The sequence below is a fragment of the Tiliqua scincoides genome, chromosome 9, assembly GCF_035046505.1.
Source record: "Tiliqua scincoides isolate rTilSci1 chromosome 9, rTilSci1.hap2, whole genome shotgun sequence".
NCBI lineage: Eukaryota > Metazoa > Chordata > Lepidosauria > Squamata > Scincidae > Tiliqua > Tiliqua scincoides.
The window spans coordinates 47,685,471-47,712,729 of NC_089829.1; the positions used below are offsets into that span (position 1 = coordinate 47,685,471).

The 27,259-nt window shown below is 44.0% G+C and overlaps 1 protein-coding gene across 2 annotated transcripts in view; it reads right to left on the reverse strand.

Annotated features, from left to right (window-relative positions):
- Positions 1 to 27,259, reverse strand: part of PHAF1 (phagosome assembly factor 1) — a 55,335-nt gene that overhangs the window by 2,196 nt on the left and 25,880 nt on the right. For both annotated transcript variants that reach the window (XM_066637000.1, XM_066637001.1), the window contains exons 5-16: positions 21,659 to 21,702; positions 20,384 to 20,463; positions 16,938 to 17,032; positions 15,133 to 15,230; positions 12,903 to 13,015; positions 9,692 to 9,825; positions 8,248 to 8,331; positions 7,624 to 7,706; positions 7,076 to 7,119; positions 3,301 to 3,344; positions 2,354 to 2,412; positions 981 to 1,053 (exon numbers count right to left, since the gene is read on the reverse strand). In XM_066637000.1, coding sequence (XP_066493097.1) covers positions 981 to 1,053; positions 2,354 to 2,412; positions 3,301 to 3,344; positions 7,076 to 7,119; positions 7,624 to 7,706; positions 8,248 to 8,331; positions 9,692 to 9,825; positions 12,903 to 13,015; positions 15,133 to 15,230; positions 16,938 to 17,032; positions 20,384 to 20,463; positions 21,659 to 21,702 — 951 coding nt within the window. The remainder of the gene's footprint in view (positions 1 to 980; positions 1,054 to 2,353; positions 2,413 to 3,300; positions 3,345 to 7,075; positions 7,120 to 7,623; positions 7,707 to 8,247; positions 8,332 to 9,691; positions 9,826 to 12,902; positions 13,016 to 15,132; positions 15,231 to 16,937; positions 17,033 to 20,383; positions 20,464 to 21,658; positions 21,703 to 27,259) is intronic.

The following is a 27,259-nucleotide window of genomic DNA, read 5'->3' on the forward strand; positions in this document are numbered from 1 at the left end:
GAATAACTCAGCACAGCTTGTCAGCTGCTTCAAGGTCTTGCCATTCACTGGCAACCTCTGGCGATTCACTGGTGGCCTCAAACTGGCAACCTTCAGATGTTATCTTTGGGCTAACGGAGGCTCTGTCCTCTAGACTAGACCTCCTGCCCTTAAGAACTGATATCTGAACATATACTGTGGGATTCAAAAGAATCATTTCAAAGGGTCCACTACATGGATGATGCTGGAAATCTGGGGCTGGATCTCTCACCTCTGTCCATTTTTGTAAAAGCAGCGATGATTATCTCCCAATTTGGGCCAACACCATGATAGTCAGGAAGGGAGGGGGTTTAACCCTCCCATGAGCTATTTTTCCCATGGAAATTACTCACTTGAAGCTATCTGTCCCATTCAGTTTTCTCCAACAGGGACAAACAGCAGCTTTGGAGGGGGGAGAATTTCACTGGGGAAAATGGTGTGGAAAAGGTTAAATTCCCCTTCCCCCAATTTGTTGCAAGAAGCTAAAGAGACGAGAGGTCTAGCTGTGGATCTGCAACATTTCATCTGGTTTGGTTATCACACCTTGTCAATGTGCAGTCTATGAAATACTCCTCGGAGTTAGTCTAGTGCTTTCCAAGTGTGCAAAGCGCTTCGCGTACATCACCCTGTAATTCTTGAAACAATGCTGTAAGGGGAGTCTTTGCCCCACATTGCAGATGGGGAAGATGGAGGCTGAGAGGGTGTAGCTTGTCAGAGCAACCTACTGAGTTCACGGAGGAGGTGAAATCCACCCTGAGGAAGCCACTACGTGGAGCCAGTTCTCATGAAGGTACATGGCATAGGAAAGCACATGCTGGCACAATGCTCTTCAAGACCATAATGTGGAAAAACATCACCAAAAGTGTTATATTTTCAAAAAAAGTTAAAACCGAAAAAATTGGGGGGAAAAAATCCAAGTTACTTTCTGACTTATTCCAGCCACAGGCATTCATTTTACTCACCTCAAAGATCATCCGTTGCAGACCAAAGCAAAACGTTGATCCAAATGGGTTTGTGTTGTTTGGAGAAGATGACCTGAAGACCACAAAGCAAGACTAAATACCAGCTGAAACCAGGACAGCTGAAAGTATTATTATGGATGTTCTTTTCCCTCTCACACAATGTCAGAACCAAGCAATGTTCACTAGAATTGACTGGCAGGAAAATGACAACAGATAAAGGAATATTTCTTTACCCAACATGTAACTAATCTGTGGAATTCCTTGCCACAGGATGTTGTGACAGCACCTGAAGTAGATCCCTAAAGGGATCCATTTTAAAGGGATTTGGACAGATTTATGGAGGAAAAGTCCATCACCGGTTACAAGTCATGACAGCTGTATGCAGCCTCCTTGTTTTAAAGGTAGCCTGTCTCTGGATGCAGGGAGTGGCAACAGGGTATAGGGATCTTGTTGTCTTGTGTCACCGTGAAGTGCAGCAGCCTGGGCTATACAGGCCCTTGGTGTGATCCAAAAAGGTTCTTCTTATGACAGTGTTACAAGGCAAACTTGGCCTGCCACCACTGCAGAAGAGATCCTTTGAACCAAATAACCTTAACTGATTCCAACTGAACCTGGCATTCAGGATTCCAATGCCATGGAAATGGTCTGCATCCTTCAGGCAGATTCTCTATTCCAGGGGTCTCCAAACTTTTTGGCTAGAGGGCCACATCAAATAACTGGCGTGGTGTGGAGGGCCGGAAAAAATTTTTAAATATAAATTTTAATAAATAAATTAGAGATGGAACTTAGATGAGTGAATAGATGAATGAACGGGCTCCTTCATTCAACCTCTCTGGCCCTCAGAACACCCTCCAGACACAACCAGAGCACAGTTCTGGTCATGTTCAGTTGAGTGGGCCAGAGGCTTTCAGGGGACAAGAGGCTTGCTGCGGGCCGCATCTGGCCCCCGGGCCGGGGTTTGGAGACCCCTGCTCTATTCCATCAGTCTTTCTAGTTGCAAGCTTTGGAGCCAATGACATGAAAGTGACAACTTCTACTGCCAAGTATGAGCATCACCCTCTGACAGTCACCCAACCAATTCATATGCAGGACCCAATCTATGCATTAGGCAGGGTAAAGGAGGACAATTCTTGGCTATTACATTTCAGTCTGCAGGTGAAGAATCACATTTTTAAAATCCCCCTCCATGCAAAATAACTCACAGCATGTAGCAAATGAGCACTCTGGAGGAACGGCTTAGCTAAGACCTCTCCTGCATTTGCTTGTAAGGAGGATTCCAAACTGCAACTCCCCACCAGCAGTCCAGAACACCACCACTTCATTCTGCTAAAGGGTAGATGGAGTCTATGGAATGAACACAGGCAGAATCTCACCTGTGAAGTACCACTGGCTTCTCGACCGGATGTCCAAGAAGTTCCTGAATGTTATCCCACTGCAAGCATATTAAAATATGTTAGGAGAAGAAAGCATCCTATGGATTTTCTTTATTTAGGCATGTTTTCAAAGGCTGTCTGTATTACCCCTCTAGCTTCTATGTGTCAGCAGCATGTGAGTTGGCCGATTCCCACTAATTTGATAGGAGAAGGGCGTAAACAGACCTGTGGGTTTAAACACAGCTGTGGAATATGCAGTAATCTATTCTCCAGGGAAAACACCACTTCCCCCTCTCAAAACAGAGGCTAACAAACGGATTCTTATTCTGGCTCAGAAAGAATTAAAAAGCACCTTGGTAAAGGACTCATTTGACTGCTTGAATCCATCTGGTCCACAGTTCACTAGCATGTTGCCATGACTTAACAGTAAAAAGTAAAAAAAGTAAGAAAAAAGCCAAGTTTTTAGCTGCTGTAATTACAAAGTAATGAAACCTGCCTGGCTAGGATGTTAAATCTGTAAAAATCTGGAGAAGATTCTTTTAAAAGTTTTCCACCATCTTTTAAGAGAATATACTCTACCTGCATTTTTTGCAAGCATTTAAGAATTAAAAACTGAGTCTTCTGCCTGGTTCCTTTGGGGCAGCTAATGATAAATATTGTGATAAATCTATCTAGTAGATTAATCAATTAAACACTGCAACCCTGTCCATAGTCCATGAACACCACTCTTTCCAGCAATGAGTTGTATAATTCTAGCAAATCTGGGTCCACTTCAACATTCGCAAAAATATGTAGCATAGACTTTTATGGGCTTGCAGAGCTTCTTTTCCAGGTTGTAGAATCTGCACTAGAGCTTGTATAAAACTAGCATATCTTTGATTTATGTGGTCCAAACAGTGTGAAAACTCTTGCAACTTAAGGCAAGCATGACTTTGGCAGTACCTTACCTTGCTATAGGTTGTGCAGATTTCTGTCTGTGAATCGGTGCAATCTGTTTGGGGAAAACAGAATTACCTTCTGTAAGACTACAATTCAGCAGGTCATTCCTCCTCCTTTCCAATTCCTCATTTAATATCAATGCCATGGTAGGTGGCTTAGAGGAAAAAAAAATAGCCCCAACTCAAGAAGTTTCCTCTATACAAGACTCTACGTGCATCAGACCCCCTTCTTGGCTACTTTTAAGAAAGGCATGATTTGCATTCTCCCTGGTTTTTGATTACTCAGTCTTCTGGGGATTCTAACACTGGCTTTAATTGCTGGTTTTATAAGGATTGAAACTTTTTCTTATATTGCTTTTCTCTCTCTCTCTCTCTCTCTCTCACACACACACACACACAAAACTTCCCCCTTGAAACATCTCTTTACCTTGGTGGTTCCCAAACTTCTGATCAAGTTGAGATACCTTTACTCTCACATCCAAAAATGGGGTAAGGGGTTCACACAAATCCACTTTCTGGTTTGCTGAGTGAATCACTGCTCTAGGTATGCCTCCTTACTAGAAGGAGACCAAGCTCAACATGAGATGGGTCAATTCACGCTCTGGTCATGAAAGAGGCAGGATTTCTTCAGAAACTAAATGGCTGTGTCTTAGAGTAGCTAGTCATGGACCCCATCAGAAAACAGTCGACTCTGGATTTCATATTGTGTGGTACTCAGGAGCTGGTTGGGGATGTGAATGTTACTGAGCCGCTGGGGAACAGTGACCATGCTGAGATCTGTTTTGACATGCATGTCAGGGGAAGAGTGACAATCAAATTGGACACAAAAACCCTTGGTTTCCAAAAGACAGTCATCCCTCAAATGAGGTGGCTAAAAAGAAGCTGAAAGGGAAGGCAAAAAGAGCCCAATCTCTCCAGAGTGCATGGCGACTGTTTGAAACAACAGTAATAGAGGCCCAGCATAAAAGGAAGAAGGGCTTGACCAAGTCCAGCAAAACAAATAGACGAACAGGCCTTGCTGAGGGAGAGACAGCATGGCTTCTGTAAGGGTAAGTCTTGACTCACAAACCTTACAGAATTCTTTGAAAAGGTCAACAGACATGTGGATGTGGGAGAACCTGTGGACATTATATATCTAGACTTTCAAAAGGCGCTCGACATGGTCCCTCACCAAAGGCTACTAAAAAAACTCCACAGTCAGGGAATTAGAGGACAGGTCCTCTCATGGATTGAGAACTGGTTGAAGGCCAGGAAACAGAGAATGCGTGTCAATGGGCAATTTTCACAATGGAGAGAGGTGAAAAGCAGTGTGCCCCAAGGATCTGTCCTGGGACCGGTGCTTTTCAACCTCTTCATAAATGACCTGGAGACAGGGTTGAGCAGTGAGGTGGCAAAGTTTGCAGAAGACACCAAACTTTTCTGAGTGGTGAAGACCAGAAGTGATTGTGAGGAACTCCAGAAGGATCTCTCCAGACTGGCAGAATGGGCAGCAAAATGGCAGATGCGCTTCAATGTCAGTAAGTGTAAAGTCATGCACATTGGGGCAAAAAATCAAAACTTTACATATAGGCTAATGGGTTCTGAGCTGTGTGTGACAGATCAGGAGAGAGATCTTGGGGTGGTGGTGGACAGGTCGATGAAAGTGTCGACCCAATGTGCGGCGGCAGTGAAGAAGGCCAATTCTATGCTTGGGATGATTAGGAAAGGTATTGAGAACAAAACGGCTAATATTATAATGCCGTTGTACAAATCGATGGTAAGGCCACACCTGGAGTATTGTGTCCAGTTCTGGTCGCCACATCTCAAAAAAGACATAGTGGAAATGGAAAAGGTGCAAAAGAGAGTGACTAAGATGATTGCTGGGCTGGGGCACCTTCCTTATGAGGAAAGGCTATGGCGTTTGGGCCTCTTCAGCCTAGAAAAGAGACGCCTGAGGGGGGACATGATTGAGACATACAAAATTATACAGGGGATGGACAGAGTGGATAGAGAGATGCTCTTTACACTCTCACATAACACCAGAACCAGGGGACATCCACTAAAATTGAGTGTTGGGAGAGTTAGAATAGACAAAAGAAAATATTTCTTTACTCGGCGTGTGGTTGGTCTGTGGAACTCCTTGCCACAGGATGTGGTGACGGCATCTGGCCTGGACGCCTTTAAAAGGGGATTGGACAAGTTTCTGGAGGAAAAATCCATTACGGGTTACAAGCCATGATGTGTATGCGCAACCTCCTGATTTCAGAAATGGGCTATGTCAGAATGTCATATGCAAGGGAGGGCACCAGAATGAGGTCTCTTGTTATCTGGTGTGCTCCCTGGGGCATTTGGTGGGCCGCTGTGAGATACAGGAAGCTGGACTAGATGGGCCTATGTCCTGATCCAGTGGGGCTGTTCGTATGTTCTTACGGCTAACAAGCAAAGTTAGAGACTGTAAAGGGCAAGGAAGTTTCCTTTCATAAATGGAAGTCCTTCCCTAATGAGGAGAATAATAAGGAACATAAACTGTGGCAAAAGAAATGTAAGAAGGTGATACGGAAAGCCAAGAGAGACTTTGAGGAATGCATGGCCAGTAATGTTAAGGGGAATAATAAAAGCTTCTTCAAATATGTTAGAAGCAGGAAACCCGCCAGAGAAGCCCACTTGAAAGTGAGTGAGGAAAAGGGGCGATTAAAGGAACGAGAGGCCTCCGGAGATTCTGAAATAGCATTTAAGTGTTTTAGGAAACACTGTGGCATCCAGGAGATCAGCCAATTATGTTAACCATGTGCAGCAACTCCGAAACAGGCAGAGACAGAGACCAGAACTGTGCAGAGCACACAATCCAATGGGTCCTCGAATTAAGGAGGAAAATACTGTTCTTGTTTCACTTAACGTGGTTGGTTATTAAAACATCCATGATGTGGAAACGGCTGCAGAATACAAAGTGCAGAACACCAGAGAGAACGCAAGGCCTGGACTCAACCCCTGCCTCAGCTCTGGATTCAGGAGGTATAGTGGAAATGGAAAGGTATGATGACTGGACTGGGGCACCTCCTCGACGAGGAAAAGCTACAGTGTTTGGGGCTCTTCAGTCTGAAAAAAAGACGCCTGCGGGGGGACACGATTGAGACATGCAAAATTATGCAGGGGATGAGAGATGCTCTTTTCCCTCTCACACAACACCAGAACCAGGGGACATCCGCTAAAATTGGGAGTCAGAACAGACAAAAGAAAATATTTCTTTACCCAGTGTGTTAATTAGCCTGTGGAACTCCTTGCCACAGGAAGTAGCAATGGCATCTTGCCTAGACGCCTTCAAGAGGGGATTGGACAAATTTCTGGAGGAAAAGTCCGTCATGGGTTATAAGTCATAATAGGCATGTGCAAGCTCCTGATTTTAGAAGTAGGCTACATCAGAATGCTAGATGCAGGGGAGAGCACCAGGATGCAGGTTGTGTCTTGTGTGCTCCCTGAAGCATTTTGTAGGCCACCGTGAGATACAGGAAGCTGGACTAGGAAGCTGGATTCAGGAAGCCTGATCCAGAGGGCTCTTCTTATGTTCTTACGGGTAAACATGGACAAGACATATTTTCCCCTGTGGGACTCAGGCTCTTCTCTCGAAAATGGGAGTGACTGCCAGAACACAGCTTGTTGAGAGAATGAATGAAAAGGAAACTGCACTATCCTAGGAATAGAGCAGACTATAAAGGTGAATTGTTTTGCTATTAAAAACCATCATTCATTTTTTTTTTTCAAGTTATACATATCCTTTCTGTTCAATCCAGGCATTTCTCTTTCTTACCTCGCTTAACAGCCAGTGGAATCTTGAATTCACAACGGTGGTAGCTAGAAAAATGGAAATCAAAGCATTATTTGGAGAGAATACGAGCCTGAATAAATAAGGTTGCCCATTTCAGATTCAGTCCAGTCTGAACAAAATCTTAAATGCTGCACAGTAGAGATGTGGCCTGGACACAGAGATGTGTTCCTGGAACCTCCTGCAGCCTAGTGCTTACACTCCAGAACAGGAACAGTCCATTTAGTACAACATCCTGTTTTTCACAGTGACCAACCAGGTACCTTCAGGAAACCCACATGCAGGGCAAGACCACCACAATATTCCCTCACAGTGTTGCATGAAAATGGAAATCTTGAGAATTTCATGATGACAAAAGCATGGAAGCTCTGGGTAGCTGCGACATTTTAGAGGAAGGCTTAGGAACTAGGGGAACTGGGCTAATGAGTGGCGATTCCACAGGCTGCACAGTTTAACATCTTCTGCAACATCCAGGCTACCCATATCCTAAGCTACAACAGAAACGTTTAGCAAATGTGCCCCCCCCCACTCACATATTGAAGTTGTAATGACCAGGGTAGTTAGTGTGCAGGACAAATTTCTTCACTTTGTGAGTATTTGCATCAAAAAGGATATCCTGCAAAGGAAATTGGCAGGAGTTAAATGATGAAACAGCTTTGTGTAAATAAGGAGACAGTCCTGGGCACATTTGCCATTTAGGTGCACCTGAGGGAACATGTTCCCAAGAGCAAGTGAAGAAATACCATCTGTGCCAGCAGCACTGTGACAGTTCAGGGCAACCTTGTTCCTGGAGAGCTACCTCTGTTCTTTGCTTCTCTGCCTTGTCCCACTGGCCCCATCAAGAACTGGTTGACTAGAAACATCTGATCCTTGATCTCTCCCGAGAGCATTTTTTTAATCTGAAAGAGCTAGGCTTCATTCTGAAAATACTGACTATGCAGAATACAACCCATGAGACATGGATGGCATTAATGCACTATTGCCCAAACAAGGCAGGATTAAAAAGGAAGGGGTCAAACAGCCCAGCAAGGGAGCTCTGGAAGTCATATAAAATTTGGCTCCTCGTCAACTACTTAACTACACATATTGCCCTGGAAATATGAAACCCGTGCCCTGATTGAAGGAGAAAATGATTGCTTTGAATGTTTGCAACTCACCACCCCAAGAGTGAAGTAGTTGAAGAAGTAGTCATTGCACTTCGAAGGAACCTGCTTGTGAGGGGAGGGTGAATGAATTTTCATCTGTAAAGAAAGTCAAAGTCAAAGTTTTGGGGACACGGAGACCAGAACACTTTTCAAACCTAGCAGTCTGGTGTCGTAATTTTCTCCAGGGGAACAGGGTGACCACTGTCAATCTCAGAGAGTGGACCACTGGGGCCTGGGCAATGGGTCTATGTCCTCTCTGAAGGACCCTACCCTGCCCCAGCTGCTGAGGGACTCACAGTGGCAGAGAAAGTAACTAAGGAAAAATCTAAAAGTTTCTGCATGATACAAGACTTTAAGTCCAATTCTAAGTTGCTGCAAGCCCTGTGGCAGTCAATGTGATTCTCCCAGAAGCCCTTTATTGTACCAGGAAGCAACCTCTACTGGCCCTGGGGAGGGAGTACCTACATGAACACTTCCTCTTCCCTCCTATCCCCAGGTGCCAATGACCCAGCATACTCCCAGCTGGTGGGACAGCCACCTGGGAGCAAACCATGATGGAAGAGATGAACTGTGTCCGTCCACCCCTAGCCTAGAACAAGGCCTTGTCTCAAGGCCCTGCCCACTGGTTTCTTCCAGGAGGTGGGTCATGCAAAATGGTATGGTGGGGGACAAACGAAGGCTGATCTATACCAACGTTTAATCCTCACAAATCAGTAGTTTGAGCCGCTTTGGACTGCTAGGGAGAATACAGATGACTGAACGCGCCTTCACCCAAAATAAGAAATTCGCTATTTACAGAAAAACCACCAGAGAAAAGAGTTCTAGACTAGTCTTTCCCCCAACCTGCTAGTTTCCTGTGTGGGAAAGACTTTGTGGGCAAACGTTCCATCATGTGAACCTCCTCCTGAAAAATCTGAAGTGGTGCAGTTCAGATATTTATCAGCTCAACTGCTTCTTGGGAGAGGCAGGCAAGAACAAAATGACTATTTGGTGTGGGTGATCAGATCAGCAGTGCATCCTGGAAAAAGGCCAGTTGGGCCAGCCCACCTATGAGGTCAACCAAGGTGCCCTCTTCAGGTGGTGGACTTGCAAGGGGCATCCTCCTTCAAGGAGGTATGCTTGCCAACCATTCTCACTCCTCCATCCTTCCTCTTCTACTCTGTTCCCTTCTTCCTTTTCAAATCCAGGGAGTGTGAGGAGGAGCCATGAAGGCAGTGGTGGTGCACTGCCAAGTAAGCTGTAGAAATATTTGGCACAGAAAGTCGCTGTGCAAGGGGTGGGTAGCATTTGACATGCCATCTCAAGCACCAGGAGGTCGTGGAGTGGTCTTGTGCAAGGTTCAGTATTTCCTAGAGAGTGCAATACATTTGAGGATATAGAAAAGTGTGGAGAGATTGGCAGTTTTAGTGGGATAATCAAAAGAGAATCTGCATTAAGTTATTCATGGGCATCTAACCTTATCTTCCGACTTGTAGAAAACTTTGTGAGGAGACCCTAAAGTGCTCAGAACATCTTGGCACGAATCACCGAAATACACACAGCGCTCAAATACCCGCATCTTGGCATCAGCTAATACGCCAGGGCCGCAACCTGAAGAACAAAGAGAAATGGAAACAGATAGTTGGAGACTCGCAGGCAGCACCTTTCCCAGTTATCTCATGGTCTGAAGGCTAAGCTCCAGCTAACTAAAAACCTAGCTAGAAAACAGTAAGACAGTAAGGGGTGCTATTACAGCATATTTCAGAAGCCTTTAAGTAACAAAGCTCTAGGTATTTCCTGAAATACGCCTAACTACCTTTCATCTGTGTCAGTCCTCTTGCCATCCCTCTTAAGTCTGTTATGAACCACAGATTTTACAACTATTACATCATGGCTCCTTTTTTGTTTTTTTGCTTTGTTTAACTATTTAGCCTGATGAAGACTTCTGGAAAACTTCAAAACTTGCTATCTGAGACTTGGTATCCTTTTGGTTCTAGTTTCTGAGAGTAAATTCCATTGAATACAGTGGGACTTCTGTCATGCATAGGATTTCACTCTTAACGAAGACTGCAACTTCAATTTTTTTTTTAAACTAACAGACCAAAAAGGATATCTATGATTTCTCTTTAAAACGAGCAATCTTGGAGAGAGAATTCAAAAGTCAAGCTTCATTTTCAAATTAAAATGAAGAAAGAAATATTCCAACACTGTCCAAATGAACGTACAACAAAGATCTGGGCTTTGTGGCACATTCTGAAAGCTAATCTATTGAATTCTAATGAGTGCAAATTAATCCAAGTCCAAACTATCAGGTTTTCTCCTCCACCTCATTTGAGCAGGAAATTGTACAAGAGCAAATGTGCACTAGTGTTAAGGGAGACAAGTGTGCTAGTGCAGGAGGGAATATGGTGCCCTTTGAAACTTGAAAGGGGGCCAAGGTAACAAAATACTTCACTCCGCATGAGAAAAAAAAACCCCAGGTCTGAGCAGCCTTCTACAGAAGCTCCAAACTGCCACATAAGGAATTATTCTTATTCCACCTTTCCTTCAAGGAATGAAGGGCAATGACTACCCCCCACAACTTCATCCACGTACTACCACTTCAAGGCAAATTAAGCTGGGAGGGAAGACAGGACAGAGCTCACTCACTGGCTTCATGGCCAAGAGGGGCTCTGAATCCAGGCAACTGGCCACATTATTTTCAGTGGAGTGAATTATTTAGTGGAATAATTATTAATACATGTTTAATACATTCATTTCCACCACATGTGTCAGCCCACACACTTTGCTACTCCATCAAAAGCCTTGCTCCAAGTCCCATGGGGTGGGGCGTGGGAGGTCTGACTGGCAGGAATAAGGATAGGGGAATTCTTGATAGTGGCAAGAATCTGTGGAACTCACTCCCTCCCTCAAGAGGCCCAAATGGTTAGACCACTGTGCTTTTTGAAAACACCAGGTGAAACTCCATTTGTTCCAGGTTGGCTTTTGGACTACAGTATTTCCTTTGCTGACTACAATGATCTGGTATTCACTTGACTGTGCTCTGGTATTCTCCTGCATAGAGTTGTTTGAATTTTTAATTTAATGCTTTTCATGACTTGGTTGCCTATTTTATAAATTGCATTGTATTTCTTACAGGTTGCCCTGGAGGCCCATGTCAGTAGAAGGGATGGGATCACTGATTTCACCCCGCCCCACCTTCCTGAAATACGTATTGAAAGTGCTTACGGTTTCAAGGTGCCCAAATTCCATTTTTAAGTGCATGGGTTAACCTATACCTATGGGTTAAGCTAATAAACCACTAATAAAACATCTCTCTCTCTCTTTAAATCTCAGGCACGTACATTACCTAGACTTTACACTCTACCTCGAAAAATGACTTTTCCAAACCAATTATATTATCTGGATAATAGCTAACTTCTTCCTACTATAGCAGGATATATGATCCCTGTCCTAGGCAGTTCTTCCTCATCTTCTGAAAAGACAGAAACAAAAGTCTCTTAAAACATTGTCGACTGTTTTATTCACCCCTATTACATGCAACAATCAAAGCCCTTCATTTTGTGAAGTTAAAATTTCAAGAGAACACACTGGCAGGATGTAAGATATGCTGAAACACTTCAGGTCATTAACGCTTGACTGCAAATAAGCTCACATCAAAACTTGCCATCAAAATGTCATGGAAAACCAACCCCATCTTCCAAAGGAACCTTACTAAACCAATTTTTTTTCCAAAACCACCTAAGATAGCTATTCTAATTTCCCTGCTTCCAAGATTTTCTGACTTGTTTTCAAATGTGATCTGATCTGTGATCAGTTCTGTGATCTCATAGTGAAATGTGCTGGGAAAGGGCACCAACTGAGGAGAATTTAGAGGGTCTGAAGGATAAGGAACCCACTTACCACCACCCTGCAAAATTTTGAAGGACTGGCTTGACCAAAACTTTTGTTCCCATCATGCTCTGTCCTACTCTGTTTCAGGGTATTTCCACTGCAAAATCCTGGGGCTCTGTTTTTCTTTCTTCAGTATTCTCAAAAAAACGACAAACTTAGCTTTAAATTATAGATCTAATGAATTTCACAGTGGTATAAGTGTAACCAAGATGCACTGCCAGGTGACTGACTGTGTGTTAAAACTTTAAATCTAAGTGCATTTCAAAATGCAAGAATAAAATCAGGCAGTCCCTTCTGTGTCGTTTTATGTTAAAGGCAACCCACTCCACGAACAGAAAATGTGTCTGTTGTGTTCACGCAATGCTAGACCTTAGAATCCCAGTACCATGTGCAAGTCACTTGAGGAAAAAACAGCCGCATGCCTTGGGAGACGAGGGCCCCTGCTTCAGGCTTACTGGGTTCTGCTCACCTGTCGGAGTCCCTGAGAACCCTTTCCACCTCTCCTATTCAAGAGCTCTGGTAGCGAGTGTGTGTAGCCCACACTGTTTTATAAAAAATTCCTGTCTTGCAGGGAACCCATTTCCTCATACATAAAACTAAGTTCTGTGGCCAGTAAGAGCGCTGCAGTACACCTGGAACCTCCTGGAGAAATATTTCTGGAATATTAGTCCTCCCCATCCAGTCCAGAAGATTTGGGTAGAATTCAGACCTAAGCAGTTGCTTGGATTCTCTCAACGGCAGTCATGCCTTTGAAAGGAAACAGAACCACAAATGTCTCCCATCAGCAATGATACCTGCAGTGAGTAAGCGAAGTCGTAAACCTGAGGGTCCAGCTCCATCCCTCAGAATGTCAACATTCTCTGCATACACATTACCAAGGAAGCAGCTGAGGGGCATCACGGGAGCTCTGAAAGAGTAAGATCACATTCAATGGAGAAGCACTGAGTGCCCTCAGAAACTTACTGTTTCCCCGTTAGCTTTTCTAGGCCAATGATGGGTGCAGTATGAGCAAGTAACCTTAACTCCGCCAGCTGACACAGGAAACAACTGGCAGGCACAGAAGCAGCAAGACAACAGATTCCATTTTACAAAAATAGGCATTTTTTGTACAAGGCCCGAGTGTCTACTAAACCTGTCAGAGAAATAAATACGGCACGTTCTCACAGTTAAGACGTTAACTAAAGTATTTTAGAAACATTTTAAACAACTAGATTTCAGATTGCAAATTCATTCACAGAGCTTACAGACTCTGGAGCAGTTTGGACAGTGTACATCACGGGTAAGGAAGATGAACTGATCAGTGTTATAAACCTCCTCTTTTCTTCCCCAACATGTCTACCCTAACTCCATTTTGGTTTCTGGCTGGCATTTCTGGGAGCTGGGCAGGACTTTGCTCTCAAAGGGGGCCATGTTGTGCTGAACTCTTAGGAGAGGCCATGCTACTTAAGGTCCATTACGCAGCAGGAAGGCTTTAGCACTGCAGGACAGCTGTGTCTTCCTCCAAGGTCTTGCAAATTTGGGTGCCCCATCCCAACAGTATATTGCTACAAGCACTGCTGCATACTAATTTAGGGTTCCAAGTTGCCCTGTGGCCAGGCCCCCTGGGCAATCTCTTCAGATTCCTATGCCAAGGAGTCTCTCCCATCAAAGACTGGAGCCTGGATCCAGCACACACCTGGCTGTGCCTTTTGACCCTCAAGAACTTCTCCAATTAAGGTGTAATCAAGTCTTTGTGCGCTCCTGGAAGGACACACTAAAACTCAGTCAAGTTCAGGAAACCTGTGCCGCGTATCCAAAGAGAAGCTCTAAACTCCTTTGTCCACCCAGAAATGCTTTGGTTCCCATTGTGTAAAGTTCTACACTCCTGTTCTGGAAGCACAATTTTGTCATCCCTTTCACCAGCAGGGATTTTCTTTTTTTCAGTAGGGACTGAGCATTTTTTTCATCTTTTTCCCCAGTAGAAGTGCCCATCTAGCTGTGTGTTTTGATGGTCTCATCCTGTTGAGATTCCCTACGTTTTGGTGACACTTTCTTCCCTGCTGAAAGCCTCCACATTTTTTTTTTCACTTGGCAATGTTGTCCAATAGTCAGGAAACCTCTTGATGGGTCCTCTTGCTCTGGTAGGTACCCTCACTCTTGAAGGAGCTACCTTCCAAGCCTCAAAGGAGCACCTTTCTGGCTGCATTTTTCTTCTGGTTTTCTGGGGATTCAGATAGGGGCCTTCCCCAGCCCTACCTGGAAATTCTAGGAATTGACTCTAGTTTATCAGAGGGCTGTGATCCTCTTCCAAGACGCTTGTGACCAGGAGGGTCACGGCCCGTGCTTTGAGAACCCCAAGGTGTTAGAAGGACCAGAACTGTTATTACAGAACACCAATGCTAACTTTTTAATTGATTCTACATTATCATGTCACATGTTTTCTGATTCATTCATCAAAGCTTTCCTTTTGCTAGCTTTTTCACTTCTGCTTTTGTGGTTTTGTCTAGGATTAACCAATATCATGTTATATCATGTTATTTTGCTTCAAGACTAGCAAGATTTCAACATTCCATAAACCTTTCCTTCTTCCATTTAAATCTGTGCTTAAATAGTCCACCTTTGGCAAGCCAGTGCGGTTTCTCTTACCAGATAAAGTTTGGCACAATTGTTTGCCATTGGTCTAAAACAGGAGACCCACGTTTCTTCAGAACATTCGGAAACTGCAGCGACACTCTTGGTGATAGATTTGTTTTCACTAAATCTGTCTTTCCTAACTATGACAATGATAATCAAGTCCAAACATCCAATTCCTTCGCAACTGATGAACAATTGGTTGTATATTTAAGCATGGAAGTGAACTAGCCTGAAAATGCTTAAATGCGTGGTGAAAAACCAAACAACTGAATATATCTCAATACAAAATAAAGTGCTGTAATATACTGCACTATAATTTGTATTACTTTGTATTATATATCATGAAAATAGGCAGTACAATTATGGGGATAAGGTTTTGATTGTTTTTTAAACACACAATTTAACACGTACTTTGTATCCTGCAGGCTGTTTCCACTGTAGATATACATGCGCTTCACAGTTGCACCATGGGGAATTTGCAGAGAGGCTAGGCCATGGGCAAAGTTTGGCTACAGAGACAATAAAATTACTTTTGATCAGAAAACACAGGTATATGCATACACATGTCAGCTCTTGAAATCTGATGGGACAGGGTGATTGACAAACATCCATAAACTTTATCTCTTTGCACTGTGAAGCTAAGATGAAAAACAACTTGCTTCAAATTGCTTTTTGGGTTACTTGGCTCAACTGGATATGGGCCTTGTGCTTTCTGGGACTCCACAAGCTGGTGATTCTTCAGTGTGTGAGTACCGAAAAACACAGGCTGAATCACCCGCACATCTTTCTCTTGTCCTCCAGGGCTTCCCGGGCCTGATCTGAATTTTTAAAAAGAACTCAGTAAATAGAACTGGATGGAAAGTTATTCTACAGTGGGATGATCCTAGATTAACATTTCATCACGGGGCCCCACTTGGATTTGGGGTCACACTCAGAATTTATTTTACATAAAAGGTTAATCTTGCTGTGTGAGTGGCCAAATGATAACCAAATTGCCTCTGTTTTCCAGAAAAATTGCTGTACCAACTTTTGCAAACAAGACCAGGTTAAGGGACTGTATTATTATACCACATTCTATGCTCAACCAACAGACTCATCTAAAAGCTCCCAGGTTATGAATTTCAATGGCTGTTTCAGATTACGCAGGGCTCAATTGTCAAACCATGAGAATACTCTCCAAGCTCACATATTTCACCTCCTACCGTTTTCCAGTTAAGATAAACCAAACCATAGTTACTGTGACAAGATTGAACTTGAATTACTGCCGTCAGCACTAACCACAGCAGCAATGAAAACATTGTGGTTTCAATGTCAGGTTATTGGTTAAACTATGGTTAGCAGTAACTGTGGTAATGCCAGTTTCAATGTCATGGTAAACCTGATATCACTAACTAGGAAAGGCTGGCGGAGGAGCATGCAAAGTGGCGGGGGGGAGGAATGGGCAGATTCATCACCAGGGCACTGAGGGTCCTTGAGTAAAGCACCATTATGGGCCACTGTATATGTGAACAACTCCCGCCATCCCAGTGTGCCCTACCCCTCCTGCATGTTTCTCCCCCCCACCCAAACCTTGCTTGGTATTGAAGGTTCTTCCTCACCTCTGGCTTGGTCTCCAGCAGCAAAGCTGCTGAAAAAGAACAAGTGAGAGGAGGTGGGGAGAAACTGCTGCTGTCACCATCACCACCACCCCAGCCTCAGGTAAGGGACTAGGTGGTCAATCAGCTTCCTTTACACTTTCCCAGCTAGCAATGAGAATAACAAGGGGCTATTCCTCTTACAGTGCTTTGGGGGAACTAAAGAAATGGGAAAGAAGCTGCCTGTCTTGCCCTTCCCCACCTACATTATTGTCCGGGCTTCTGAGGAAGCCGAACTGTGAATGGGGGCAGTGGGAGAAAGCAACAATGGTGGCAGTCACTCAGTTGAGCAATTCATGCCACCACTGCCTGCTGGCTACGGGGGGGGGGGGGGACGACTTCAAGGGCTGGCCAGATGTGCTCATGGCAACCTGGCTATGGGCCGGTGCTTGACCTGAATCCACCTATGCAAGGCACTCCCAATGGACAAACAACTGTTTGGCAATTCAGTCCCAAGATGTCTGAACCAAGCCTGAGGGAAGGGATGCATTTTACAAATGTTTCATTAAAGTCAGGAAGAGCACAGCTAAAGCATTTCCAAACACAGTGTTGACTTTGCTTAGGGAACGGGCTATTTCTGACCTCATACTTTGGAGTTTCAGTCCACGAATCTAGTTGAAAGGAAAAAGAAAGTCCTCTGAAATTGAGGTGAAAAAGTTGTTCAGCCGAGTTGTACACTGGGAAAAAAAAAAACCACACACATTTACATTCCTATACAATACACCCTTTCCAAAACTGCCAGCACTATCAGCCAAGTTCAGCCCAAATATCCAGAGAGCAAAATGTGAGAGTTGGAGCTTCAATGTGTTTTCAGTCAATTAAAAACAAATATTGAAAAATCAAAAGATAACAAAAGGACATGGCAGGTTATGGGACCAGAGAGGATGTTTTCAAATTATAAACTGGAAACACATGAAGCAACCTTCTGTTGCAATGAAAATAGCAGCAAGAACTTTCTTCCCCAACCCTGCTGCTGTCACATCAGCATGTATTTGTAGGACTGGAAAAACCATCACTATCTACTAGAACTCTTCCAAACTATGAGGAGGCATTAGAAATCCAACACAGGCCCTACTGCAAACATCACATTCTCAACCTAAGCAAAGTAGGAAGATCAAGTGGAGCCCTAGAGTTGTATGGTTTGCTTTAATCATGATATAGTGTGATGTCTGCATTGTCTGTCATGGATGTAGCCATGGCTAGTTTTTAACCAGGCTAGTTTAAAACCATACGGGAAGGGGTGAAGCCAGTTTGCAAGCCCCGGTTAAAAGTTTACCATGGTTAGCGCTGACTTCAGTGCCAATAGAATGCATAGAACTAAGGATGAAATCTGCATGGTGGGTTGGGGCTGCTGGCTCACTCTCAATTTTCTAATCATGGTTATTTTGGGAATGCTGCATATTCATATAACTAGTATAAGAAAACAATTCTCTTTGGTGTCTCATTGCTTAGTGGTGGTCCGTTCTGCTTTAGTGGAGCTAACGATTGTACTCCAGTCTTCTACAGCTAACAGAAATTAGAGATTGACCTTACAGGGAATTCAGAGCAAATTTCTCAAGTGTTAGTCAGGTGTTGTGATCCTGCTATCCACATAATCTTCATGGAGGTGATTTTTCCCAGCACCTGCTACATGAAATCCTTTTTGAACATGGAGTGCTGGGAGTTGAGCTTTGCTTCTGTGTGCAAACCTGATGCTCTAAAACTGAGCTACATACCTTGTCATTCATGTACAGAGGTGATGCTATATAGACTACTTCTCCTTATCTGGGTAGCCTTAGGCAAGCCACTCTCTCTGTAGAAAGAGCCCCCTATCTGTAATATGGGAATAAAGTGGATCTGCCCTTAGTGGATTGTGTTAAGGATTACTTGGTTAGCATGACAGGCTTTTGGCACTCACGGAAAATATTGTTTTAACCAGTTCGTATTAGAAGACAGCAGAATGTTATCTCACATCATCCACAACTAGAAAGTCAGAACTCATCACTCCTCACTCATCCTCAAGGAAAGTTTCTTCCGAACATTCATTCAAAGATTGCATTGCCTACAGTTTTGTTAAGACTCGTAAAAGAGGGTTACTTGAGTTTTGTTACTACAGTTTTGTTGAGACAGTAAAAGAGGATTACTTGAGTCTCCTATGTGAAAAATTGGGGTTTCTGAGCAAGATACATCTGAGAAGGGCTTTAACTGTACTGCCAAGCCACATTGGACACCTAATTATACAAGAGGGCTCTCCCATCCACAGGAACACTTGCTAAGGTTTAAAAGGTAAAAGGGTTTTGGTCCAAGAGCACATTTTAATTTTGCAGCTCAAGCTCTGGTAGAATAAAGTCCAGCCTACACAAAAATACACAAGGGTGATGTAAAAAGGTTTCACTAACTGTAATTTGGAGGTCAGAAATGCAGCCTGTATCTTCCTGAGACAAGACACCCCTTTCTTTTCTTACTTTTGCAACGGCAATGCAGAGCTGCAGTGTTTAAATCCTGGTTTGTTAAAACAGCCACGTGTGTCATCCAAAAACAGATAATAAACTGCAGTTAAACCAGGATATGAAACCAAAGTTTCATGATGATTTCACATCATGGTTTAACAGTGGTTTATCAGCCAACGGCTCTGGATTCAGACGACACACACAGTTGTTTTCACAAGCTAAAATGTTGGCGGCCTGAGGGCGGAGATGCTAAGAGGAGGGGGCTTGGAAGGGTTCCACCTGCCCTGAGGTGGAACTACCGCTTGCTTGCATCTCCTCACTTTTTGCAGTAGGTTACACACATTTCTTTTGCTGCACGGTAATTACTGGTCAAACACACTTTGACCAGTAATTACCGTGCAGCAAAAGAAATGTGCAAGTTTTTGAACCACACATGAAACATACAAAACCAGTTTGACTAGAAATGACAATGGGGCAAGAACAGTACACGCCAAAGGGCGAAAATGAGTGTACAAGCAAAGAGGAATCTTTGCTGATTCATTAAAGGATTCTATCACATTTAACATGTGCCTTGACATTTTGACAGCAATTTCATTGAGATTAGCCAACTGCCATAGCACCAGTGGGAACACAATGAGTTGCATACTACTTTTTTATCTGAATGATTTGCAAATGCTTTTCTGCCCTCCTTCCTCCTCAACTGCAATCAAGACAACTTAACAATAAAATATTTAGAATACAAATATTATAAGACAGCAGAAGAAAAAACTATGTCATTACATAGCAGGAGATAGAATAAAAGAATGATTAAATCTATAATCAAAGTTAGGTGCAGTGACAAACATATTAGACTGCCCAAGAAGCCACAAAAATGAGAAAAATTAAGAATGTAACTAATTAACACCCAGAAACCAAGAACAATGGACAGGTTTCATCTGATGCCTAAACAAATAAAATCATATTCCAGGCAGATCTCCCTTATGAATGAGGTTCACAGCTGGAGTGCGATAGCAGAGAAGGCCCTCTCTCTTCCACCCTATTGCTTAACGTTCACTGGGAAGGGCTCCGAGAGAAGGTGGATTTGTGTGTGTCAGGTGCAGTCACAGTTTGGCAGGTTCACACAAGACAAATACTCCTTCAGCTACCCTGGTCCCAGACTGCTTAGGGCTTTAAAGAGAGCATGTTTAAGTTAGTCAGATAACTTAGCAGGGCCTTCTCAGCTGTGGCAGTGACCTTATGGAACAGCCCTCCCTACACAGGCTTAGTGGGCTGCTACCTTGCAGTCCACCAAGAGAAGTAAAATTCTGCTTTTGGGGATGGTTGCTATTATTCTGCTTTTCAGCTGGGAATTTTTGTTGTAGTTGACTTGGTTTAAGATTATTTGTTATTGCTTTGTTCTACTTGATTATAAGCCCCTCTGGCATGACATAGACATGGCGCAGTTTATCCTAAATTTAAGCATTTCTTGTGAACAATCCTGTAACTCTCTGCTACACCTGACAGCCAGCTCCAGTGCATGTTCAAGAAAGAGGTCTTTGTGTGGACAAAGCCAGCAAGCCATGACTTCATATGGAAATAAAGCTTGGAACTACAACTCACCTCCTGGATGGGTTGCTCCAAAAGACTGATCAATTTGTTCTATGGTTGGAGCAATAGTCTGAGAGTTAAAATGCACACCACTGAAAAGGAAGAAAATAAACATCTGTGAATCAATACTGAATCAGCAAATTCAAACTACTGCTTCAAAACCATCTTAATATAGCAAAGTGCCTCTACATTCCTTCACCTACACACTTAATTCCAGTCTCCTCTTTCTTCACGTTCATGCCAAAAGCATAGAGGCTCTGGGCTTGAGAAAACAACAGAATGCTCCATCTAACCCTCCCCTCAGAAATCTGGGATTCTATTTCAAATTCCCCATCCTACACGCCTTGCAAACACGACCTGTGAAGACTCCTGCAGAATTTCTGAGTGAAAATATTTTGGAAAGTTGACGAGACACTCAATACATTTTTAGTCACAGAGTCCGCTTACTTCACTGAGTAGACCAAGATATTTGAGAGGGCCAGACATGAAACCTTTTTAAAGCCAACTTCCTCTTTCCATTATTTTCAGCTATAACTGCAGAGTTATGGAGGTCACACAAAATGAGCTGGGATAATTTCTTAAAGAGCAAATCCCAAGCAGTAAAGGGCATATTTACATTATAGGCTTAAACTGGTCTAAGCACCACTTCCTCTCCCCAGGGAATAACGAAGATGACAACAGATTTACAACAGAGTATATAGACACCACAACATAATTAAATTGGAAGGATTCTTCATATGTTGTGGCATTTAAAAAAAGTAAATGTAAGTTTATCCACTCTTAAATTTGCTGCTCAGACAGCAAGAACTGTCTGGATTTCAATGCACTGGAAACTGTTGCACAAGTTTTAAGTCAGTGATGAAGGTACACAAATACATTTTATAATGAACCATTTATGCTCCATTTAGGGAGATGGGCTCCTTTCCTTCCCTTCTCCCATTAGGGGCAAGCCTCTGTAACCAAGTTGGAGAAGGGGTAACTGTTCCACGTACTGCATATGAGAAAAGTGTGGCATGGACTTATCGTGCGGCAGAATCTTTCTCCAGAGTACGTAGGAATTCCAAGGATGCTGCATGGGGCAGGGTTGAACAACAGATAAATGGCTCTGCAGTCAAGTTAGGATTCTCTAAATTTATGTTTACAACTAGCACAGAGGGCAAGTTAGGCTGACACCCTCTCTGCGGTTTCAATTTCTGCAGCCATAAACAATTTTCCACAGTTTAAAAATGAAAGACAAGCCACTCTACAATATGGATTCTAAGTCACTCCAGGTGACTAACCACTTACCAATATTTTAACTTCACTTTAGTCAAGTCATACACTTCAATCACCTAAAAGACAGGAAAAAATTACTTCAGAGGCATATGAAAGGTCAGTCATTAAAGCTTAGAAAGATGTTCACAAAATAATAAAGAAAAACAAGCTTAGGAAGGAGACACCAGCAAACAGCTGCTGGAAAGATGCTCTGTTGGACTGAATCAGGACAGTTGCTGTCCCTCTGCTAAATACAAGACAGCCACCGCTTGAAAAGGTGTTTTTTTGACCAGGGATTAATAGTTCCAAAAGGAGAATGCAGAGGACAGAACAACAAGAATGGGGCAATGGGAAAGCATGGTTGGGGGCAGGAGGATATGAAATTAGGACACAGAAGTAGACCAAATGGACTCACTCTCTAGGGATGTCAGTCATTTATTAAACCAATTAATTTTCCGTGACTTGAACATATTTAATTGACCCATTCAAGTAAGCATCTCAGTTAATGAAGGCTATCATTTTCTTTGGGCAAAAAGAAAATGCAGAGAAATAATTATTCTTTGGAAAAATCTTCAATACTGAAGCAAGATGAACACAGAGACTGGTTGAACACAAGGATTTGCTCCTAGCAATGCTTTCAGCGATAACATCTGCTTCAGAGGAAACAGCTCTGATAGCAATCAGATTGTAAATCCACATGTTGAATATGTATTTAAATAAATTGACTTAGCCCAGCAGCCTAAAGAGATATATTTTCTTACAGTGCAATCCTATCTTACACTGGAACAGGCAAGCCAGGAGGCTTGTGCTCTATCCAGCACGAGATAGGGCACCAAAGTGGCTCAGTCAGAGGTAAGAGGAAACTCTTTCCCTTACCCCCAAGTAAGCCACTGCAACCCCTTTGGTTCTCCATGGACTTACGCCACCTCATAAGTGCATAAGAACAGCCCCACTGGATCAGGCCATAGGCCCATCTAGTCCAGCTTCCTGTATCTCGCAGCGGCCCACCAAATGCCCCAGGGAGCACACCAGGTAACAAGAGACCTCATCCTGGTGCCCTCCCTTGCATCTGGCATTCTGACATAACCCATTTCTAAAATCAGGAGGTTGCGCATACACATCATGGCTTGTAACCCATAATGGATTTTTCCTCCAGAAACTTGCCCTTTTAAAGGCGTCCAGGCTAGACGCCAGCACCACATCCTGTGGCAAGGAGTTCCACAGACTGACCACACGCTGAGTAAATAAATATTTTATTTTGTCTGTCCTAACCCGCCCAACACTCAATTTTAGTGGATGTCCACCTCCTGAAGTGGCACAAGTTCGAGGAGAGTGGAGCAGCTTGAAGCCACTCAGCGCTGCTCAGGAATGGGGATTGGGATCCAGCATAACAGCTGGATACCAATCCTAGCTCCCTCTTCCCGTCCACCCACCCCCAGGACCACCGTCCACCCACCCCGAGCTCTACCAATGCAGGCTCCCTCCACAAGCCACCAGGGAGGCTGGATGCAGCCTCTGTGGGCCAGTGCACCTCCATACACTGGCGTGGCATGCTCCCAAGGAGGCACAAACATGTTTTAGTTCTTGAATCCTAACTCATGGTTAGGATTGTGCCCTTAAAAGGATTATTAATATGGCTTGGCCATTGATAATCCTCGAACCCTGTTTATGGGGACAGGTTATGGAATAGCTGTTGCTAATTCATTTCCCATTTCCACAACACTGAAATATTTGGATGTTGGCCATTCTGGTTATTTATGGAGAATGATACAGAGACTTATTGTCAGAATAAAATAACAATCAATCAACAATCTTAACCTGAAGGGCAAGGAACAAAGACTGTGTCTACCAAAGATGCTATTCTTTGATAGCATCGATCTTACGAACATTGCATAGCACATGGCAAGTATTTGAAGGACTGCTCTTGGGCAGGCCAATTTATTCCTGGCAGGAAAGTGCCAGACAATGGCTAAGGATGTTGACTCTTCAACTTTCCCCTGCACTGTAAGGCTTCTGAGAAACCTGCTGTTGAAATTTGGAGCAATATACCACGACTATTCCAAAATACCCAACTAGGGAAGGCAGTCAACTGATGAAATGCAGACCCTGTGGACTTCACATACATCAAGGGCAAACTGGTTGAACTGTTGGAAGAGAAGGTGAGACGACTAGAGGAAGACGCATCCACCCTTCGCCAAGTCAAGACCTGAGAAGTTCCTGGACACCACATACGTGGAACTTCTCCAAAGGCAACAACCTGAGGATACCACTAGGAACAAGGAGAACAACAAGACCTCCACTAGGGAAGACTCTGCATGGAAATGAGTGACGGTTCGGAGAAGGAAAGTCAGAAGGCATGTTGAACTACTGGACCTACACAACTGATAGCAGTGTCTCTCAGATGCTAGCGCTTCTTGCAACACCCCCTTGCGGACACCAACAGCTGGCAGAACCAGAAAGTGTGGGGGAATCTCGACCCAAGAAGAGATGGCGAAGGAAGGTGGTGGTCACTGGGAATTCTCTGCTAAGGGGTGTCGAAGCTGCTGTGTGCTGATCTGACCCGCTTGTTCATGACCAGGTATGCCGTCTCCCTGGTGCCAGATTTCGGGGTTTTCCCTGGGGCATCTGGTGGGCCACTGTGAGATACAGGAAGCTGGGCTGATCCAGTGGGGCTGTTTTTATGTTCTTATGGGATGTGACGGAGAGACTGCCAAGGCTGGTCAAACCCAATTACTACCCCTTCTTGCTCATCTGCACAAATGATACTGCTGAGTGCAGCTATGAGTGGATCATTTCAGACTATGAGGCTCTGGGCAGGTGAAAGACCTGGCGGCCCAGGTGGTATTCTCATGTGTTCTCCTGGTTACAGGCAGAGGACTTCAGAGGAAGAGAAGAACACTTCAGGTGAACGACTGGCTACATCAAGGGTGTCATCGGCAGGGGTTTGGCTTCTGGAACCACAGACTGTGCTTCCTGGATGAAGGGCTGCTGGTTCAAGATGGACTGCACCTTGGGAGGAGGGGGAAGAATTTTTTCAGTGGAAGCATGGTGAACCTGATCAGGAGGGCTTTAAACTGAAGGAGAAGGGGACTGGAGATGTCAGCCAGAAGCTTATTTCACAGGTAAGTGTTCCAGATGGGAACCCTCTGGACACTAACTAGGGAATATTTGAGAGGCCCATCCTAATTAAAGAAGGGGAAGGGACATTGAACGGTAACCTCCAGGGCCTACATTGCATATAAATATATATATAAAAGCACCGAGCATGGGAAATAAATAGGATGTGTTTGAACTTATTGCAAGTGAAGGTAAATTTGACTTCACAGGAATAACCAAAACCTGGTGGGATGACTCTCATGACTGGAATGCACAAATGGAAGGTTATCAGTTGTTTAGGAAGAACAGATGTGGTAAAAGGAGAGGGGGTTGGCATTATATGTCAAAAATTTACACACCTGCTCAGAATCCAACAAAATGGTCCAGGTATCCCTGTGGAGAGCATCTGGGTGAACGTTAAGGGGGAAAGCAACAAACACAACATTGTGGAGGGCGTCCATGCCAAGAGGAGGTGGAGGATGATGTTTTCTCGAAACAACTGGCAGATATTGCAAGGAAACATGAGGCAATTGTAAAGGGGGACTTTATCTGGATATCTGTTGGGAGACTAACTCAGACAAGCATGGGAGCTCCGATGAATTTCTGTTGTGCCTGGAAGATAACTTCATCTTCCAGAAAGTGGAGGCAGGAACAAGCGGAGAGGCCATCCTCAACCTGATCTTGACTAATAAGGAGGAATTGGTTGATGAGGTCAAAGTAGTAGGAACTTTAATAGGAAAGTGATCAAGAACTGCTGGAATTCTCAATCTTATGGGGAACAAAAGGAATACATAGTGAAACCTGTACTTTGGATTTCAGGCTGATTTTAATAAGCTGAGAAATGATAGGTAGGATCCCAATGGGCTGATGAACTAATGGGAAAAGGCGGGTGGGAGCTTCTTAAGAAGCAGCTTCTATAGGCACAGTCAGAAACAATTCCAATGAAAAATAATAGGAGAGGACACCTCAAAAGCCTGGATGACTGCACAAGCACCTTAGTGGCAAATTGAAGATTAAAACAGCCATGTACAGGAAATGGAAGATGAGACTGATCACCAGGGAGGAGTACAGACAGGTAGCCCGGTCTTGTAGTGTGAGGGTCAGGAATGCTAAAGCTCAGTATGAGCTGAGGCTGGCCAGGGATGTCAAGGGTTTTTTAGGTATGCCAAAAGGAACAGGAAGAGAAATGAGAGGGTGGGATTGCTCCTTGATAAGAATGGCCAATTGGTGTCTGCAGACAAAGAAAAGGCAGAGCTGTTCAACTCCTACCTTGTGTCTGTCATCTCTCAGAAGGAGGATTATGCAAATGTGGATGCTAGATCTTGGTTCATGGGGGGATATGCTTACATCCCCACCTGGACGAACAGGCCTTGCTGAGGGAGAGTCAGCATGGCTTCTGTAAGGGTAAGTCTTGCCTCACGAACCTTATAGAATTCTTTGAAAAGGTCAACAGGCATGTGGATGCGGGAGAACCCGTGGACATTATATATCTGGACTTTCAGAAGGCGTTTGACACGGTCCCTCACCAAAGGCTACTGAAAAAACTCCACAGTCAGGGAATTAGAGGACAGGTCCTCTCGTGGATTGAGAACTGGTTGGAGGCCAGGAAGCAGAGAGTGGGTGTCAATGGGCAATTTTCACAATGGAGAGAGGTGAAAAGCGGTGTGCCCCAAGGATCTGTCCTGGGACCGGTGCTTTTCAACCTCTTCATAAATGACCTGGAGACAGGGTTGAGCAGTGAAGTGGCTAAGTTTGCAGATGACACCAAACTTTTCCGAGTGGCAAAGACCAGAAGTGATTGTGAGGAGCTCCAGAAGGCTCTCTCCAGACTGGCAGAATGGGCAGCAAAATAGCAGATGCGCTTCAATGTCAGTAAGTGTAAAGTCATGCACATTGGGGCAAAAAATCAAAACTTTAGATATAGGCTGATGGGTTCTGAGCTGTCTGTGACAGATCAGGAGAGAGATCTTGGGGTGGTGGAGGACAGGTCGATGAAAGTGTCGACCCAATGTGCGGCGGCAGTGAAGGCCAATTCTATGCTTGGGATCATTAGGAAGGGTATTGAGAACAAAACGGCTAGTATTATAATGCCGTTGTACAAATCTATGGTAAGGCCACACCTGGAGTATTGTGTCCAGTTCTGGTCGCCGCATCTCAAATAAGACATAGTGGAAATGGAAAAGGTGCAAAAGAGAGCGACTAAGATGATTATGGGGCTGGGGCACCTTCCTTATGAGGAAAGGCTACGGCATTTGGGCCTCTTCAGCCTAGAAAAGAGACGCTTGAGGGGGGACATGATTGAGACATACAAAATTATGCAGGGAATGGACAGAGTGGATAGGGAGATGCTCTTTACACTCTCACATAATACCAGAACCAGGGGACATCCACTAAAATTGAGTGTTGGGCGGGTTAGGACAGACAAAAGAAAATATTTCTTTACTCAGCGTGTGGTCGGTCTGTGGAACTCCTTGCCACAGGATGTGGTGCTGGCGTCTAGCCTAGACGCCTTTAAAAGGGGATTGGACGAGTTTCTGG